The sequence below is a fragment of the Homarus americanus genome, unplaced genomic scaffold, assembly GCF_018991925.1.
Source record: "Homarus americanus isolate GMGI-L3 unplaced genomic scaffold, GMGI_Hamer_2.0 scaffold55640, whole genome shotgun sequence".
NCBI lineage: Eukaryota > Metazoa > Arthropoda > Malacostraca > Decapoda > Nephropidae > Homarus > Homarus americanus.
The window spans coordinates 6022657-6045241 of record NW_024713650.1 but is presented as its reverse complement, the minus strand read 5'-3'; the positions used below and the strand labels follow the sequence as shown (position 1 = coordinate 6045241).

General features: G+C 42.4%; 1 protein-coding gene across 1 annotated transcript in view; it reads right to left on the bottom strand.

The window, feature by feature from the left end:
* LOC121874542 overlaps nucleotides 1-22585 on the bottom strand; it is a 146516-nt gene that overhangs the window by 99025 nt on the left and 24906 nt on the right. The window contains exon 2 of the mRNA XM_042378719.1: nucleotides 10597-10829. Within this exon, the coding sequence (XP_042234653.1) occupies nucleotides 10597-10829 (233 nt within the window). The remainder of the gene's footprint in view (nucleotides 1-10596; nucleotides 10830-22585) is intronic.

The window sequence follows — 22585 nt, the reverse complement described above, 5'->3', positions numbered from 1 at the left end:
AGGCATCAGTCACTCTGATGAACCAGTGCATTTATACCAATCCATTTATTGTACTGTACAGCACTGTACAAACAATACAACACTGTACAAACAATACAACACTGTACAAACAATACAGGAATGTACAAACAATACAGTACTGTACAAACAATACAGTACTGTACAAACAATACAACACTGAACAAACAATACAGTACTGTACAAACAATACAACACTGTACAAACAATACAGCACTGTACAAACAATACAGCACTGTACAAACAATACAACACTGTACAAACAATACAACACTGTACAAACAATACAGTACTGTACAAACAATACAGTACTGTACAAACAATACAACACTGTACAAACAATACAACACTGTACAAACAATACAACACTGTACAAACAATACAACACTGTACAAACAATACAGGAATGTACAAACAATACAGTACTGTACAAACAATACAGCACTGTACAAACAATACAACACTGTACAAACAATACAGCACTGAACAAACAATACAGTACTGTACAAACAATACAGCACTGTACAAACAATACAGTACTGTACAAACAATACAGTACTGTACAAACAATACAGTGCTGTACAAACAATACAACACTGTACAAACAATACAGCACTGAACAAACAATACAGCACTGAACAAACAATACAACACTGAACAAACAATACAGCACTGTACAAACAATACAGCACTGAACAAACAATACAACACTGAACAAACAATACAACACTGAACAAACAATACAACACTGAACAAACAATACAACACTGTACAAACAGGCCAGTATACTGTACAAACAATACAACACTGTACAAACAGGCCAGTATACTGTACAAACAATACAACACTGAACAAAGAGGCCAGTATACTGTACAAACAGGCCAGTATACTGTACAAACAATACAGTACTGTACAAACAGGCCAGTATACTGTACAAACAGGCCAGTATACTGTACAAACAATACAGTACTGTACAAACAGGCCAGTATACTGTACAAACAATACAGTACTGTACAAACAGGCCAGTATACTGTACAAACAGGCCAGTATACTGTACAAACAATACAGTACTGTACAAACAAGCCAGTATACTGTACAAACAGGCCAGTATACTGTACAAACAATACAGTATACTGTACAAACAGGCCAGTATACTGTACAAACAGGCCAGTATACTGTACAAACAATACAGTACTATACAAACAGGCCAGTATACTGTGCAAACAGGCCAGTATACTGTACAAACAATACAGTACTGTACAAACAGGCCAGTATACTGTACAAACAGGGCAGTATACTGTACAAACAGGCCAGTATACTGTACAAACAATACAGTACTGTACAAACAGGCCAGTATACTGTGCAAACAATACAGTACTGTACAAACAGGCCAGTATACTGTACAAACAATACAGTACTGTAAACAGGCCAGTATACTGTACAAACAGGCCAGTATACTGTACAAACAGCCAGTACTGTACAAACAATACAGTACTGTACAAACAGGCCAGTATACTGTACAAACAGGCCAGTATACTGTACAAACAATACAGTACTGTACAAACAGCAGTATACTGTACAAACAGGCCAGTATACTGTACAAACAGGCCAGTATACTGTACAAACAATACAGTACTGTACAAACAGGCCAGTATACTGTACAAACAGGCAGTATACTGTACAAACAGGCCAGTATACTGTACAAACAATACAGTACTGTACAAACAGGCCAGTATACTGTACAAACAATACAGTATACTGTACAAAACAAGCCAGTATACTGTACAAACAATACAGTACTGTACAAACAGGCCAGTATACTGTACAAACAATACAGTACTGTACAAACAGGCCAGTATACTGTACAAACAATACAGTGCTGTACAAACAGGCCAGTATACTGTACAAACAATACAGTACTGTACAAACAGGCCAGTATACTGTACAACCATTACAGTACTATACAAACAGGCGTATACTGTACAAACAACAGTAACTGTACAAACAGGCCAGTATACTGTACAAACAGGCCAGTACTGTACAAACAATTACTGTACAAAACAGGCAGTATACTGTACAAACAGGCCAGTATACTGTACAACCACATTACAGTACTATACAAACAGGCCAGTATACTGTACAACAATACAGTACTGTACAAACAGGCCAGTATACTGTACAAACAGGCCAGTATACTGTACAAACAATACAGTACTGTACAAACGACCAGTATGCTACAAACAGGCCAGTATACTGTACAAACAATACAGTACTGTACAAACAGGCCAGTATACTGTACAAACAGGTAGTATACTTACAAACAGGCCAGTATACTGTACAAACAATACAGTACTGTACAAACAGGCCAGCATATTACAAACAGGCCAGTATACTGTACAAACAATACAGTACTGTACAAACAGGCCAGTATACTGTACAAACAGGCCAGTATACTGTACAAACAATACAGTACCATACAAACAGGCCAGTATACTGTGCAAAGGCCAGTATACTGTACAAACAAACAGTACTGTACAAACAATACAGTCACTGTACAAACAGGCCAGTATACTGTACAAACAGGCCAGTATACTGTACAAACAAGCCAGTATACTGTAAACAATATAGTACTGTACAAACAGGCCAGTATACTGTACAAACAATACAGTACTGTACAAACAGGCCAGTATACTGTACAAACAATATAGTACTGTACAAACAGGCCAGTATACTGTACAAACAATACAGTACTGTACAAACAGGCCAGTATACTGTACAAACAGGCCAGTATACTGTACAAACAATACAGTACTGTACAAACAGGCCAGTATACTGTACAAACAGGCCAGTATACTGTACAAACAGGCCAGTATACTGTACAAACAATACAGTACTGTACAAACGGCAGTATACTGTACAAACAGGCCAGTATACTGTACAAACAACAGTACTGTACAAACAGGCCAGTATACTGTACAAACAAGCCAGTATACTGTACAAACAGGCAGTATACTGTACAAACAATACAGTACTGTACAAACAGGCCAGTATACTGTACAAACAGGCAGTATACTGTACAAACAATACAGTACTGTACAAACAAGAGCCAGTATACTGTACAAACAGGCCAGTATACTGTACAAACAATAAAACAAACACAGTATACTGTACAAACAGGCCAGTATACTGTACAAAAGACAGTACTGTACAAAAATATACTGTACAAACAGGTATACTGTACAACAGGCCAGTATACTGTACAAACAATACAGTACTGTACAAACAGGCCAGTATACTGTACAAACAATACAGTACTGTACAAACAGGCCAGTATACTGTACAAACAGGCATACTGTACAAACAAACAGTACTGTACAAACAGGCCAGTATACTGTACAAACAATACAGTACTGTACAAACAGGCCAGTATACTGTACAAACAGGCCAGTATACTGTACAAACAATACAGTACTGTACAAACAGGCCAGTATACTGTACAAACAATACAACACTGAACAAGAGGCAGTATACTGTACAAACAGGCCAGTATACTGTACAAACAAACCAGTATACTGTACAAAGGCCAGTATACTGTACAAACATACAGTACTGTACAAACAGGCCAGTATATACTGTACAAACAGGCAGTATACTGTACAAACAATACAGTACTGTACAAACAGGCCAGTATACTGTACAAACAATACAGTACTGTACAAACAGGCCAGTATACTGCACAAACAGGCCAGTATACTGTACAAACAATACAGTACTGTACAAACAGGCCAGTATACTGTACAAACAAGCCAGTATACTGTACAAACAATACAGTACTGTACAAACAGGCCAGTATACTGTACAAACAGGCCAGTATACTGTACAAACAATACAGTACTGTACAAACAGGCCAGTATACTGTACAAACAATAGTACTGTACAAGAGGCCAGTATACTGTACAAACAATACAGTACTGTACAAACGGGCCACTGTACAAACAATACAGTACTGTACAAACAGCCAGTATACTGTACAAACAGGCGTATACTGTACAAACAAGCCAGTATACTGTACAAACAGGCCAGTATACTGTACAAACGAAACCAGTATACTGTACAAACAATACAGTACTGTACAAACAGGCCAGTATACTGTACAAACAGGCCAGTATACTGTACAAACAATACAGTACTGTGCAAACAGGCAGTATACTGTACAAACAGGCAGTATACTGACAAACATACAGTACTGTACAAAAGGCCAGTATACTGTACAAACAGGCCAGTATACTGTACAAACAATACAGTACTGTGCAAACAGGCCAGTATACTGTACAAACAATACAGTACTGTACAAACAATACAGTACTGTACAAAGAAACAGTATACTGCAAACAGGCCAGTATACTGCACAAACAATACAGTACTGTGCAAACAGGCCAGTATACTGTACAACAATACAGTACTGGCAGCAGTATACTGTACAAACAATACAGTACTGTACAAACAGGCCAGTATACTGTACAAACAATACAGTACTGTACAAACAGACCAGTATACTGTACAAACAGGCCAGTATACTGTACAAACAATACAGTACTGTACAAAGAGGCCAGTATACTGTACAAACAAACCAGTATACTGTACAAACAATACAGTACTGTACAAACAGCAGTATACTGTACAAACATACAGTACTGCAAAGAGCCAGTATACTGTACAAACAGGCCAGTATACTGTACAAACAATACAGATACTGTACAAACAGGCCAGTATACTGTACAAAACACGAACCAGTACTGTACAAACAATACAGTACTGTAAAAACAGGCAGTATACTGTACAAACAATACAGTACTGTACAACAGGCCAGTATACTGTACAAACAGGCCAGTATACTGTACAAACAATACAGTACTGTACAAACAAGGCCAGTATACTGTACAAACAGGCCAGTACTGTACAAACAATACAGTACTGTACAAACAGGCCAGTATACTGTACAAACAATACAGTGCTGTACAAACAGGCCAGTATACTGTACAAACATTACAGTACTGTACAAACAGGCCAGTATACTGTACAAACAATACAGTACTGTACAAACAGGCCAGTATACTGTACAAACAATACAGTCACAAACAGGCCAGTACTGTACAAATAGTACTGTACAAACAGGCAGTATACTGTACAAACAAGCCAGTATACTGACAAACAATACAGTACTGTACAAACAGGCAGTATACTGTACAACAGGCCAGTATACTGTACAAACAATATAGTACTGTACAAACAGGCCAGTATACTGTACAAACAGGCCAGTATACTGTACAAACAATACAGTACTGTACAAACAGGCCAGTATACTGTACAAACAGGCCAGTATACTGTACAAACAATACAGTACTGGTACAAACAGGCCAGTATACTGTACAAACAGGCCAGTATACTGTACAAACAATACAGTACTGTACAAACGCCAGTATACTGTACAAACAATACAGTACTGTACAAACAGGCCAGTATACTGTACAAACAGGCCTATACTGTACAAACAATACACTATACAAACAGGCCAGTATACTGTACAAACAGGCCAGTATACTGTACAAACAATACAGTACTGTACAAACAGGCAATTACTGTACAAACAATACAACACTGAACAAAGAGGCCAGTATACTGTACAAACAGGCCAGTATACTGTACAAACAATACAGTACTGTACAAACAGGCCGTATACTGTACAAAAAGGCCAGTATACTGTACAAACAATACAGTACTGTACCAGGCCGTATACTGTACAAACAGGCCAGTATACTGTACAAACAATACAGTACTGTACAAACAGGCCAGTATACTGTACAAACAGGCCAGTATACTGTACAAACAGGCCAGTATACTGTACAAACAGGCCAGTATACTGTACAAACAATACAGTACTGCAAACAGGCCGTATACTGTACAACAATACAGTACTGTACAAACAGGCCAGTATGCACTGCACAAACAGGCCAGTATACTGTACAAATAATACAGTACTGTACAAACAGGCCAGTATACTGTACAAACAGGCCAGTATACTGTACAAACAATACAGTACTGTACAAACAGGCAGTATACTGTTAAAACAATACAGTACGTACAAAAGCCAGTATACTGTACAAACAGGCCAGTATACTGTACAAACAATACAGTACACTGTACAAACAGGCCAGTATACTGTACAAACAGGCCAGTATACTGTACAAACAATACAGTACTGTACAAACAGGCCAGTATACTGTACAAACAATGCAGTGCTGTACAAACCGGTATACTGTACAAACAGGCCAGTATACAGTACAAACAATACAGTACTGTACAAACAGGCCAGTATACTGTACAAACAGGCCAGTATACTGTACAAACAATACAGTACTGTACAAACAGGCCAGTATACTGTACAAACAATACAGTACTATACAAACAGGCCAGTATACTGTACAAACAATACAGTATACTGTACAAACAGGCCAGTATACTGTACAAACAGGCCAGTATACTGTACAAACAATACAGTACTGTACAAACAGGCCAGTATACTGTACAAACAGGCCAGTATACTGTACAAACAATACAGTACTGTACAAAGAGGCCAGTATACTGTACAAACAGGCCAGTATACAGTACAAACAATACAGTACTGTACAAACCACAGTTGTGTTCTGACCTCGCTAGGGGAAAGGTCATGGCAGACTTAACTCCCGGGGACAAATTGTCGGTAATGGCTAGTGCTACTTGTGAACAAGGCTGTGCCCTTCTGGGGGCCGAGCTACTGGCCGAGCTAGAGAAGGTCAAAGAAGAAAACTTGACATTAAAGGAAGTGATAGTGAGGATGGAGGAAGAAACGAAACAAGGAAAGCCCGTGTCTGACAAAAACTCAGGTGAATGGAAGGTTGTGAGGAGAGGGACGACCAAACTGGTGGTGAAAAAACACACCAAAGATATGACAGCAACAGCTAAGTGTACCAACTCTTTCAGTCCTTTGATAGATGAATTGGACGTTAGCATAGTCAGGGACAAGGCTGACAAGGAAGGTAAGAAAACCTTAATTGTTGGCGACTCACAGGTACGGTACCTGGATAGAGCTTTTTGTGGTAGAAATAAAAATAGAATAAGGGTGTGTTGACCAGGAGCTGGGGTGGGGAATATAGTTGACTGGATGGACAATATCTGCCTCAGTGCAGGAGGCAATGATATTGGCCGGTGTAAGAGTGAGGAGCTTCTTGATAAGTTCAAGACAGCTATAGAACATATTAGGTTGAAGGGAGGGATCCCTATCATATGTGGTGTCCTACCTAGAAGGAGAGTTGGCAATGAATGGTTGTCAAGGGCAGTTGGTGTCAATTGCCATCTTGACAGATATTGCAAGTCAATGTCAGTCCCATTCATTGACAACTGAGACAAATTTTATGGCAAAAAGGACCTTTACTTTAGGGATGGGGTGGCAACCCTGGCTGGCTCTCTCGAGAGGACAGTTCAAAAGATGTCGAAGTCTTTAAACTGCTGGGGGAACATATGGGCATGGAGGCGGAGGAGACTGCAGTGGGAGCGGGTAAACAAAGTGAAAGGTTACAGGGAAATAGTGCTAGAAATGATGACAAAACAAATTAGGCAGGGAGTTGAAACCTAAACGCGACACAAGGAGGACTCAGAACACGACTAACTTAAATGTCTACTTTGCAAACAGTAGGAGAATGAGAAACAAAATGGGTGAAATCAGGGTGTTGGTATGTACCAAAAAAATTGATATAATAGCATTCACTGAAACATGGATAAACAGACTCATAAGTTACCTGTCGAATAGCAATTTGCAGGTTACAAATTATTCCATACCGACAGGCAGATTAGGAAAGGAGGCGGAGTAGCAATCTGTGTCAGGGATAATCTGAAGTGTGAAATAAATAAGGAAATAAAAACTGAGCCGAGTCCAGAAACAATTTGGATAGAATTAGTCGATGGTATGGAAAAATTAATCACAGGAGTAATATATAGACCTCCTAATCTTGATAGAATTAATGAGCGACTTATTTGGGATGAAATGCACAGGGCTTCCAGACATAGCAAAGTCTGTATAGAAGGCGACTTTAACTTTAGCCAAATAGATTGGATCGACCTTACAGGTAACTCAGAATCAGAGGATTTTCTTGAAACAGTTCAGGACTGTTTCCTAAGTCAACTTATAACCGAACCCACCCGGGGTAATAATATACTCGATTTAGATCTATCAAACAGAGAAAACCTCATTAGTAATGTTGAGGTAGGGAACGAACTTGCTAACAGCGATCACAAAGAAATAAGATTTCAATTAGAATTTAATGGCAGATGCAAGGAAAATTCCATTAAAGTCCCATTTTTCAGAAGGGCAAACTTTGATAGCTTGAAAAGGCAGCTGAGAGAAGGGGTATCATGCTTGGGGATGGATTACAGAGGGCGACCTCACTTTCCTGGAGACCTGACAACGATATCCTCACAAAATATGACGGTTGAGGATGACTTGATCACGAGATCTGAGGTTGACGAGTTCCACAGCAATTTAAATAATGAGTTACTTAATGCACAAAGTCAGAACATACCATACAGAAAACTCAGATCAAACAACAATGACCCTAAATGGATAAACAATTATTTAAAGAATATTATTGGACAAAGGAACGCTATAGGTAGGAGAATAATTCGTGGTGAAGTTTACCGACGAGATTATTATAAGGTATTGGCCGGTAGGGTTAAGACCCAGATAAGAAAAGCATAGAGGATTAATGAACTGAAGGTAACAAGGGAGGCGAAGTCAAACCCCAAGGGATTCTATCAAATGTATCAAACTAAAACACGAGAAAAGATTGGACCAATACAGTCAGATACCAGCGAGCTAACTGATAACGACGGAGAAATGAGCAATAATCTAAATAAATATTTTTCAACAGTTTTCACCACAGAGATATTTAAACATGACACCCGAGGCTCCGACTCTATACAGAGACAGTGAAGAAAATACATTAAGCGAGATAGTAGTGACTAGTAACGATGTTAGTAAGCAAATAGACAAGTTAAAGCCTAATAAGTCACCAGGTCCCGATGAGATATTTGCCAGGGTACAGTCAGTCCCCGACTTACGACGGGGTTAGGGACCGACGACCAGGTCGTCAGTCGAAAATGCAAAAATAATACATAGAAAATCTAAAATGGGTGTCTCTTTTTCATCTCAGCACCACGAGAACTCTCACTTTTACGCATGCCAGCCATTTTAAAGGGAATTACAAAAAAAAATTTTGTCAGTACACAGCGCGATCACTAACATCAGGACTCGAAAATCGTAATTTGAAACAAATTTTGTATGACTGCGGCAGTCATATGTCCGGGTGGTCGTAAGTCGAGGAGTACCTGTATTAAATTAATGTAAGGAAGAACTTAGTATGCCCTTAGCAAATTGTTTAACTTGTCCTTAAAAACGGGTGTAAAGTGGTCCCTCGGTTAACGAGCGCCTCCGTTAACGAGATTTCGGTTAACGAGTTACCTTCCATAAGACTCTTAACTTCGGTTAGGGAGCAATCCCTCGGTTCACGAGTTTCTTACGAGCCGACCTGAACATGTTTTCGCTTGCATTTGGCGGTTCACCAGCTGTAGTATTAGTCCACCAATACAGTAATCAGTTCTAGGGCTTAAATTCCTTACCATTTTAGCAAATATCAAGAAGTTTATACTATTCAATAATTTTAAAAGTTTAATATTAATTTTTTTAGTAATTTTAACAATTATTGAACATAATTGAAGGTAATGAAACTAGTTTTATGTGCGCCATCCAGCCTCTCAACACACCATACAGGCGTCAGTCTTTGTGTCTTTTCAGTGGAGGTAACATCTTGCTTGAGCCTCTCTTCAACTAAATGCTTTTTTTCTGTGTTTGCAAGCAAATTATTGGTCATTTTGAAATTTATTTTACATATTGACAATATATAATGCAGTGCAGTGTTGATTTAAAGAAAAAATCTTGAATTACACCAAGAGAACTAAAATTTTATGGGTGAAATGGCACCATGGGGTGACTTCTCTTCCACCCCAATGCCTTCTCTTCTCCCTTCTCCTCCACCCCCATTCTAATTCCCATCATCATTATTATCATCATCATCATCCAGGAGCCTTCTACATACACACCTCAAAGTAAGTGTACTTTTCTACCTTTTTTGTTGAATTTAGGCAATTTTCGGTGAGCTGGAACCAATTACCCAAAAACCCATTGAAACAATGGTTTCGGTTACCGAGTTTTTCGGTCAACGAGCAACCTTCTAGAATGGATTGTGCTCGTTAACCGAGAGACCACTGTACTGTACTGTATATGCTGAATCAATGCGCACTTGTATGATAATTCTACTAAAAAATATCCACTGGTGTTCATCTATCTATCTAAGAGGTCAAAACTTGTCAGTTAATACTGCCACTTTTGAGAACCTGGCATAATGTTAGTCACAAAGATTCCACATACTACAGTACTGTACAGTATTAATACTGTACTGTACACTGTTTAATTTTCTATTATCTCACCATCTTACTAACAGCCCGATGCAGCTGTTGTGCGGCTGCATGCACATGTTGACCCAGTTCGTCGTCTTGGCCTGCACCCACCAGCTCCCCCACCACAATCTTCAGCTGTGACACACCACACTTCCAGGCCACCGTCCACTCTTGAGCTGACCCCCAGGCTGACCTCACTATGGCTGATACCATCTCACGGGTGCTGTGTCCTTCAGACTTCTCTCTTGCTAGTACTGCAACATCTGTGTACAGTACTGTATATTATATATATATATATATATATATATATATATATATATATATATATATATATATATATATATATATATATATATATATATATATATATATATATATATATATATATATATATATATGTAGCAGCAGCAATATATAGCATATATATATATATGTATATAATATATATATATATATATATATATATATATATATATATATATATATATATATATATATATATATATATATATATATACAGTTAATATATCCCACTTACTTGGTCAATAGAACCCAGAGGTGAGTGTTAGAAAGTGAAATCACATTAAGTGAGCAACAGAACATATAGGATTAATTTCAATAGAAACGGCCCGACTAAACTCCACTTTTTACATTACATAACTTGTATATTTGTAGTAAAACAACATGTATTTTATGATAGTACATGCATGAAATAGAAATACAGTCGCCAAGTTAATGCCATTCAAAATAATGGACTCAACTCCCTCCCCCTCTCACACTACACTGCCAGCTCTTCCCTCTCTGAGAAATTTTTGGGGGAAAACCACTAAATTTTAATAAATAATACCTCAAACTAAAGTTAGGATAATACAATTGACATTGCTGGATTCCTTGTAAGACCAGGAATATTTTGAATATAAATGTCATATATTTTGCACAAAAGATAACATAGTTACTAGAAAATTTTTTATCTAAAATTTGTATGTCTAATGCAAAATATATGATGTTTATATTCAAAATGATCACCAAATTATAAGAATTCCAGCAATGTAAATTATATTCTGACCGGGTAATTTGTATGAATTTTATGAGCTAAAACAAATATCTTCAGTTAATAAAAAAAATAATAATCTTCACGACACTATCTGTCAATCAAAGTACCCCACCTTGCCTCCCCCCCTCTTCCAACCCGGTCAGAATATAATTTACATTGCTGGAATTCTTACAATTTGATGATCATTTTGAATATAAACATCATAGATTTTGCATTAGACATACAAATTTTAGATACAATGTTTACTCTGAGTAAATATGTTTCAAGTATTGTGATAATGTATTGGCTGGAACATTAAAATGACCTTAATGACCCTACAACTCCTTCTGCAGAAACTCTGGTTGACAGTTTTATATTATTTCAGAACGTTAAAAATATGATTCACTGTTGAGTTGAACATACACTAACATCGCTGGATCTCATCATAACTAACAAGGAAGGAACAGTTACCATCTACCCCCGGTTGCCACCAGCCATCTTGTGACATTTTCCTTCAGATTTAAATGTCACTTGGTACGTGATGAAAGCAGACCAAGGTTCAAATGGTGTCCAGGACAGAATGGGGGAGGAATAAGGGAGCATTAAATGGCCACACTTGTTGAAAATGAAGGATGTGGAATCATCCCAGGAATCATAAAAGGGTAAAGTAAAATATCTGATGTAAAACCATACAAACAGGGCCACGACCAAGCCCATTACTTAAAGAACAACCATGATGCCTTCAACACAGTAGCAGTTGCTAAGTTTATGAAGATATCTAAAAATTTCAAGAGATGGATCACCACTAATGACCAGTGAGACAGAAAGATGAAAGTTAAGTTCCCAAACAAAACTAAGTGAGAGTGTAGAGAGCTCCAGGCATGGGCTGTAAAGAGAGCTCCAGGCATGGGCTGTAAAGAGAGCTCCAGGTGTGGTGCTGTAAAGAGAGCTCCAGGCATGGGCTGTAAAGAGAGCTCCAGGCATGGGCTGTAAAGAGAGCTCCAGGTGTGGGCTGTAAAGAGAGCTCCAGGTGTGGTGCTGTAAAGAGAGCTCCAGGCATGGGCTGTAAGGAGAGCTCCAGGCATGGGGATGTAAGGAGAGCAGGAGAGCCCAGGCATGGGCTGTAAGGAGAGCTCCAGCTCCAGGCATGGGCTGTGTTGAGCCCAGGTGTGGGCTGTAAAGAGCTCCAGGTGTGGCTGTAAAGAGAGCTCCAGGTGTGGCTGTAAAGAGCTCCAGGTGTGCTGTAAAGAGAGCTCAGGTGTAGTGCTGTAAGGCCCCAGGTAGGAGAGCTTGCTAAAGAAGCTCCAGGTGTAGGCTGTAAAGAGAGCCCCAGGTGTAGGCTATAAAGAGAGCTCCAGGTCCAGAAGTAGAGCTCCAAAGCAAAGAGAGCTCCAGGTGTGGGCTGTAAAGAGAGCTCCTATAAAGAGAGCTCCAGGTGGGCTGTAAAGAGAGCTCCAGTGTAAAGAGAGCTCCAGGTGCTATAAAGAGCAGGTGTGGGCTGTAAAGAGAGCTCCAGGTAGGCTATAAAGAGAGCTCCAGAGTGTGGGCTACAAAGAGAGCTCCAGGTGTGGCTATAAAGAGAGCTCCAGGCTGAGGCCCAGGTGTAAAGAGCTCCAGGTGTAGGCTATAAAGAGCTCCAGGTAGGCTGTAAAGAGAGCTCCAGGTGTAAAGAGAGCTCCAGGTGTAGGCTGCAAAGAGAGCTCCAGGTGTAGGCTGTAAAGAGAGCTCCAGGTGTGGGCTGTAAAGAGAGCTCCAGGTGTAGGCTATAAAGAGAGCTCCAGAGTCTATAAAAGAGCTCCAGGTGTGGTGCTGTAAAGAGAGCTCCAGGTGTAGGCTGTAAGGAGAGATCCAGGTGTAGGCTGTAAAGAGAGCTCCAGGTGTGGGCTGTAAAGAGAGCTCCAGGTGTAGGCTATAAAGAGAGCCCAGGTGTAGGCTGTAAAGAGAGCTCCAGGCATGGGCTGTAAAGAGAGCTCCAGGTGTGGTGCTGTAAAGAGCTCCAGGTGTAGGCTGTAAGGAGAGCTCCAGGTGTAGGTGGAGCTGTGGGCTGTAAAGAGAGCTCCAGGTGTAGGCTATAAAGAGAGCTCCAGGTGTAGGCTATAAAGAGAGCTCCAGGTGTGGTGCTGTAAAGAGAGCTCCAGGAGTGGGCTGTAGCCCAGGTGTGGTGCTGTAAAGAGAGCTCCAGGAGTGGGCTGTAAGGAGAGCTCCAGGTGTGAGCTGTAAAGAGAGCTCCAGGTGTGGGCTGTAAAGAGAGCTCCAGGTGTAGGCTGTAAAGAGAGTTCCAGGTGTGGTGTTGTAAAGAGAGCTCCAGGTGTGGGCTGTAACTCAAACCCTGTCACACCTAACAGCTTTCTACCATTTTCAAAATCTATATATGAGAACATGAGTGAGTGTCAGGTGTGAAACTAGTTATAAGTACTGTACATATATGTGAAGAATGATTTAAATGAATTCTTTTCCCTCAGTGTTTACAAGAGAGGAACATGTAGCCTCGTGGTAACTAATTCTGTACTGTAGTATTGAGGAAAAAGAGTTGTCAGGAGTTACTACTAAATTATCTAAACACAAGGATGATAAGAACACTTGGCCATGCATCCCAGCGTTAAGAGAGTCATCTGTCAAACGATGGGGAAATCTTCTCACAAATAAAAAGGAACAAGACAACAAAATGTGACGTAGAAAAAATGCGAGTCTACCCTCAAGTCAACTCCGTGCTTTGTTATTAAAGTTGAGTTGGTCGAGTTGCCATACAGCACCAGCTGGGTTGATACGTAGATCAAACTTACAGAATTTCGCTCGTAGCCATCTAGCCAACCTAACATGAAGTATGTCGGTAATTGTGGTGTAATACAGTATACAGTAAGTCATCACTTAACGTCGTCCCGCTTAACGTTGTTTCAGTATTACGTCGCTGAACTTTAGAGACCAAAAACTTGTTTAATGTCCTGGTGATCCAATATTTCATCGTTTTGCGTCGTCACGGACTTCTTTCTAAGGCGCATCACCCGATCTTGTCTGGCCGTGCTACGCACTCTCGACTCGGCGCGCTGCCCTCACTTGCAGAACGTCATAGCGTCCCCAAGCGACGCCAAGCCAGTCTCTGTTACGACTTCACATCATTCGTGCGTGCTTAAGTGCTTTTTCTCTAAAACTGTTCTTTAACCATTCAAAATGGCTTCCAAGTGCCCATCAAGTGCTACTATTGCTAGTGTAGTGTAGAGGCAACATAAGACCGTTACCCTGGCTACGAAAATGGATGTATTAACCCAATTTGAAAATGGAGAATGTGCTGTGAACATAGCCGCTGTGCTTGGTCTATCCCCCACAACAGTGCGTGCTATCCGAACCAACGCTGACAAGGTTAAGGTTAGTGTTGGAAGTGGTACACCTCTGAGTGCAACAAAGACAAGCCGTACTAGATGCTGGCAATGGAGGGCCAGAATCAACGCAATGCCCCTGTGAGCCTTATGGTTATCCAGCATAAGGCCAGAACCTTGTTTGACGACTTAAAGGCAGAAGAGGGTGAAGGATCGAAGGAAGAGACCTTTACGGCCAGCCAAGGATGAGGCAGCAGAGGGTGAAGGATCGAAGGAAGAGACCTTTACGGCCAGCCGGGGATGGTTTCAACGATTTAAGTGTCGTTGTAACTTCCATAACATAAAGATGATTGGTGAAGCTGCCAAGACATTCCCGCCAGAACTCTAATGGATTATCCAGCAAGGAGGCTACTCACCGAAGCAAGTCTTCAATGTGAATGAGACTGGTCTGTTTTGGAGGAGGATGCCTGAGAGGACCTATATCTCCAGGGAGGAGAAAAGAGCGCCAGGTTATAAAGCGGCAAAAGACCGCTTGACTCTGCTGCTTGGTGCGAACGCTGCCGGTGACTTCAAGTTGAAGCCTCTGCTGATTTCTCACGCTGCTAACCCACAGGCCCTGAAAGGTTACTCTAAGGATCACCTTCCTGTGATCTACAAGGCAAATAAGAAGGCCTGGATAACCGGCGCCATATTTAGCCATTGGTTAAACATGTACACCATCCCTGCACTGAAGGAATACTGTGCCAAGGAGAACCTGGACTTCAAAATTCTTCTGATCCTAGACACTGCTCCAGCTCATCCTCCCAATCTTGACGACTTGCATGACAGTGTAAAAGTTGTATTCCTGCTTCCCGACACAACAGCACTAATGCAGCCTATGGACCAAGGCGTCATCGCCGCATTCAAGGTGTATTATTTACGCCGTACAGTGGCCCAGCCGCTCAAGGCTACAGACGGAAAAAATAAACCAACGATCCGAGAATATTGGCGCAGCTTCAACATTCTTCATGCAATTGTCAACATTGGCAAGGCATGAGAAGAGGTTTCAGAAAGTTGCCTGAATGGTGTGTGGCGTAAACTGTGGCCCGAGTGTGTCAACAGTTTTATGGGATTCACGGACTTAGTCCCTGCAGTGAATAGGGATATCCTCAGCTTGGCTAAACAGGCAGGCTTTGATGAGCTGGAATCAGAGGATATTGAGGACATCCTGGCATCCTATACAGTAGAGCTCACCAACGAAGATCTGCAACTGTTAACAAAACACAGTCCTGTCGAAGAAGACGACGAAGAACCTCAACAAACGCTAACTACCAAGAGGATGGCAGAAGTGTTCAACAGGATCCAGCAAGGTATGCAAATGCTTCTAGATGTCGACCCAAACAGAGAACGTAGCTCAAAGGTTCATTGATGACAGTCTTGGTTGTTACACTGAGATGTATAAGGAGAAGAAGAGTAGCACCAAGCTGTCAACACTGGATTAATTTGTTCGCTGCGGGACGACAGGAGCAGCTTCTTCACAACAGCTGGCAGCCGAGGAGGAGCAATCAGCAGCCGAGGAGGAGCAATCAGCAGCCGAGGAGGAGCACACAGCAGCAGAGGAGGAGCAACCAGCAGCCGGAGGGCAACCAGTGGCAGAGCAGGAGGAGGAGGCAGCTGCAAAGTCTCAGTAGGTAGTAAGCAGCCACCAAGCATGGAGGTACTACCGCCTGGGAAGATATTGGAAGCATAATGTGTTGTCTAATGGTAGACCCTGCTGCCATATGTGACCAAGTCCCAGGTTGATGAGCTGACTTTCTGCCTCATTTACACACAATTGTTTCTCTTACTTTGAGAACACAACATACAGGTACTGTATATTGTTTCTTATTTTATCTTTTTCTTATGGTTCTTTATTATTATTATTAGTGTTGTTGCTATTATTAATAATATCATTATTATTTTATTTGAATTTTGTATTTTTATTACAAATTTTATTTACTATTTAATTATTATCATTATTATTACATTTTCGCCCCCCAGGACCTGATGTGGGCCAGTGACCTGTGCCCGGGTGGGCTAATACACAAAAAAAAAACTTCTTCTCTCATCCTCCTCTGCCTCACTACCCACCACACACTCGCTCTACCACCTCCGCCCATCTGTGAGTACCAATACAAACTTAGTAGTTGTATATGTATGCATTATTTTCTATAGAAATGGCAATGATTTTCTGTATATGTAATGTATTTCATGGGTCAAAGGGAGGCTGGGGAACATAACTCCCGTATTTTATCTATTTCTTTTGGGGAAAATTGATCCGCTTAACGTTTTCATGAACGTAACCCCGACGATAAGAAAGGACACACTGTACTTTTCACAGTTGTATGTAGGATGGTGTGTGCAAGTAAATGAGTAAAAATAAATGAAGAAGGTTATGTATATCTTCCCAAAAATACAAGTTGAAAAAACCATAACACCTCACGGCTTGGCCCAGTAGCCTGGTGGTTACAGTGATGAGCTAACCTGGCTACAATGACATGATTAATCACTGTTAAACACTATTATATCAGTAAACACAATTAATAACAGTAAATGCAGTGAAATATGGCAGGGAGCGAGGAGAGTTACAACTGCAGACGACTCGCTAACCAGCAGTCACTCCTTTCACTCTCTCCCGTCGCCAGGTGTACGTATGGGAGACATACGCGACCTTCTTCACTTGTTTGGGCGGCTGGGTGAAGGTGGTTGAGGGCGCTAGGGAGCCATCACAAGCACGAGGATCACAGTTGTTACGAGAGCAGAGTAGCACACAGGTGAGACAGACAAGTGTTTATCTCGGACTGAGGCGGAGCGTGGGCCAGCCTCCCGGGAAGGGAGACACACATTGCGGGACACCACATAACTCACGGGCTCTCTGTCCCCGCTGCGAAAATGCCAGCAACTTTAAAACTACCCGCAGACTTTCTTGGGTACGTCCAGGGTGTCATCCGCGAATAATAGAGAACAGCAAAATAAAAATCCACGAATTATCCAAGAGTATTGTGTGTTTATTGCAACAATATTTTTCATGCATATTGTCATAATAATTCCTTTACAAATTTTAGTTGTTAATAAAGTTGAATTTGTTTAATATTTTTAATTGTGCACCATTACTGAAAGAAGATAAACTAAAAGGTAAGATGTTTTGTGCTATTGTGTGAGAATTCAAAATTTAATACTTACCAAAGGGATTTATATCTAGTGCACCACCAACTGGGGTTTCAATAGCATCAGTATGTAGTACAGTACTAAAATAAGCATCTTCCATATATACAAACAAAATATTTAGTTTTACTTCCCATGTAATATTCACTCATTTGGTTTTATTTTATTCTTAGTTTTAATTGTATCAATAATTTTTTCAGGAGAGTAAACACTTCTGTTTTTGAAGCAGGAAGGCCTCTCTCATCTTCCAGTATTTGTAGCCATTTCCTCACACTGTTTTCTTTCATTCTAACTTTCCTTTAACACAATTGTTCTCTTATTTACTTCCTGCTACAATCTCTTCTGCCTTAAAATGCTTCTATACCTACTGCTGGAGAGTTGTATGTTCCTACACATCACAGGGTCCCTCTCCTGGGGGACACATGCCCTGACCTCCTGGAGGAACACACACACACGCCCTGACCTCCTGGAGGAACACACACACATGCCCTGACCTCCTGGAGAACACACACACATGCCTTGACCTCCTGGAGAAACACACACATGCCCTGACCTCTGGAGGAACACACATGCCTGGCCTCCTGGAGAACACACACACATGCCTGACCTCCTGGAGGAACACACACACATGCCCTGACCTCCTGGAGGAACACACACATGCCTGGCCTCCTGGAGGAACACACACACACATGCCCTGACCTCCTGGAGAACACACACAGCACCCTGACCTCCTGGAGGAACACACACACACGCCCTGACCTCCTGGAGGAACACACACACATGCCCTGACCTCCTGGAGGAACATACACACATGCCCTGGCCTCCTACACACATGCCCTGGCCTCCTGGAGGAACACACACACATGCCCTGACCTCCTGGAGGAACACACACACATGCCCTGGAGGAACACACATGCCCTGACCTCCTGGGAGGAACACACACACATGCCCTGACCTCCTGGAGGCACACACACACATGCCCTGGCCTCCTGGAGAACACACACACACATGCTGGCCTCCTGGAGGAACACACACACATGCCTGACCTCCTGGCACACACATGCAGGAACACACACACATGCCCTGACCTCCTGGAGGAACACACACATGCCTGACCTCCTGGAGGAACACACACACATGCCCTGACCTCCTGGAGGAACACACACCCTGGCCTCCTGGAGGAACACACACACATGCCCTGGCCTCCTGGAGAACACACACACATGCCCTGGCCTCCTGGAGAACACACACACATGCCCTGGCCTCCTGGAGGAACACACACACATGCCCTGACCTCCTGGAGGAACACACACACATGCCCTGGCCTCCTGGAGGAACACACACACATGCCCTGACCTCCTGGAGGGAACACACACATGCCCTGACCTCCTGGAGGAACACACACACACCCTGGCCTCCTGGAGGAACACACACACACGCCCTGACCTCCTGGAGGAACACATGCCTGGCCTCCTGGAGGAACACACACACATGCCCTGGCCTCCTGGAGGAACACACACACATGCCCTGACCTCCTGAGGAACACACACACATGCCTGACCTCCTGGAGAACACACACACATGCCCTGACCTCCTGGAGGAACACACACACATGCCCTGGCCTCCTGGAGGAACACACACACATGCCCTGGCCTCCTGGAGGAACACACACACATGCCTGACCTCCTGGAGAACACACACATGCCCTGACCTCCTGGAGGAACACACACATGCCTGGCCTCCTGGATGCCCTGACCTCCTGGAGGAACACACACACATGCCCTGACCTCCTGGAGGAACACACACACACGCCCTGCCTGGAGGAAAACACACACATGACCTCCTGGAGGAACACACACATGCCCTGGCCTCCTGGAGGAACACACACATGCCCTGAGGAAACACACACATGCCCTGGCCTCCTGGAGTGCCACACACACACATGCCCTGACCTGGAGGAACACACACACATGCCCTCCTGGAGAACACACACACATGCCCTGACCTCCTGGAGAACACACATGCCCTGACCTCCTGGAGAACACACACATGCAACACACACATGCACCTGCCTGAGGAACACACACACATGCCCTGACCTCCTGGAGGAACACACACACATGCCTGACCTCCTGGAGAACACACACACATGCCCTGGGCCTCCTGGAGGAACACACACATGCCCTGACCTCCTGGAGGAACACACACATGCCCTGGAGAACACACACACTGCCTGGCCTCCTGGAGGAACACACACATGCATGCCCTGGCCTCTGGAGGAACACACACACATGCCCTGGCCTCCTGAGGAACACACACACATGCCCTGGCCTCCTGGAGAACACACACATGCCCTGACCTCCTGAGGAGCACACACATGCCTTGACCTCCTGGAGGAAACACACACACACATGCCCTACTGCCCTGACCTCCTGGAGGACACATACACACATGCCCTACAGCCCTGACCTCCTGGAGGACACACACACACATGCCCTGACCTCCTCAGGGTCACAAGCATGCTTACTGAGTTACCTATACAACTATGAAATATGTCCTGGGTTATAGAATAAATTGTGATCATCAGAAAGTGTAAAATGATTATGGAGACTTAGTTGTACTGAATAATGCTTAGCTCAAGGTAGGATAGGGTGGAGGGACACATTATAATGCTTCGAATACTGGTGTTGTATGACGTCATTGATCTTTGGTCAATGAAATACTAAAGAATTAAAGCATAGAATGTAAAATAAGCAATACTCAACCAATGAGAAATAGAGTATATGATGTAATGCCTGATCATGTAGTGTGTGGCCACTATACTGGCTCACCATCCTCGCACAGCAGACCCATCCACCCTAGAGGATCAATTATTGTTATTTATTGTCAAACATTTCTCTCTTCATGGTCATAACACCCCCCCCCCCAAAAAAAATTTTTCATCATATCTAGGCAATTCACGCGGGTCGCCTAAAATGATTAAACAAAATGGGGGGAAAAACGAGAAATCACATCCGACTCGTGTTCCGAGGGAGTGTGCTGAAGCTCTGGCCCCTGTGCTTGCTCGCCTCTTTTGCCTTTGCCTCAAAACACACTTTTCCTTCTTCTTGGAAGCATGCCGTGGTTCAGCCCATCCCGAAGAAGGGTGACCATTCTAATCCCTCTAACTATCGCCCCATTGCCCTAAACTTCATCCCTCTCTAAGATTTTAGAAACTATCTTGAACTCCCATTTCTCCGTCACCTTGAACACTTTTCTCTTCTGTCGGATCACCAGTATGGCTTTCGCCAGTCGAGATCTACTGGTGATCTGCTCTCCTACTGCACCCATCTTTGGTCATCCTCTCTTAGGGATTATGGGGAAACTTTCGTCATGGACCTCAACAACTCCAAGGCATTTGACAGGGTATGGCACAAGTCTTTGTTATCTAAATTTCCCTCATATGGTTTCTCTCCCCCATTTTGTTCTCTAATTTCTAGCTTCCTTGAGAACCGATCCATGGCAGTGGGTTGTCGAGGGATTGATTTCTCGCTCTTTCTCTACCAATAGTGGTGTCCCACAGGGTTCTGTTCTTTCACCTACTCTCTTCCTTCTTTTTATCAATGATTTACTTCACACTTTGACTAATTCTATCCATTCTTATGCTGATGATTCTACTCTTCACTCTTCTCATTTTTCCCTTCCCGCTAATTCTCAAACTAGATCTGTTTCTGGAACTGATATCATTACTTCTATCTATGCGGATCTGTGTAGCATCTCCTAATGGGGAGGTACAAACTTGGTTAAATTCAATAGTAATAAAACTCAGTATTTACCAATTACACTTTCCAAATGAGATGATCTCCCACCAATCACATTTCAGGATGCTATCATTGTGCCAAATTCTAAAATGGATATGCTGGGCCTCACCATTTCCTCTAATATGTCATGGAAGCATCAACATCCTCAACATTGCTAAAGCTGCCTCCCGAAAGTTGGGAATGCTGTACAGATGCCGTAGCTACTTCACTCCTGAGCAGTTGCTTCAAGTATATAAGGGATTCATTCATCCTAACTTGGAGTACTGCTCTCATATCTGGGGGTGGCTCTTCTTCTGTCCAACTGTTAGATAGGGTGGAATCAAAGGCATTTCATCTTATTAACTCTCATCCTTTAGTCGACAATCTCTCTTCCCTTTCTCTTCACCACAATGTTGCTTCACTCTCTCTCTTTTACAGGTACTTTAACGGGCAATGTTCAGTGGATTTGGCATCCTGTGTACCGCCGGCAAGGCCGTGGGCTCGTAACACTCGTGTCTTGCCGGTGGTGCCCACCGTTTCTGTGGATGTCGGTCACACTAGAATAACCCGTTATAGTACCTCCTTCTTTCCTCACACAGCCAAACTGTGGAATACTCTGCCTTCTTCTGTGTTTCAATGCAGCTTAAATGTTTCATATATGATACAGTACTGTATGATTGAGGCTAAACATTATTCCATACACATGTTTG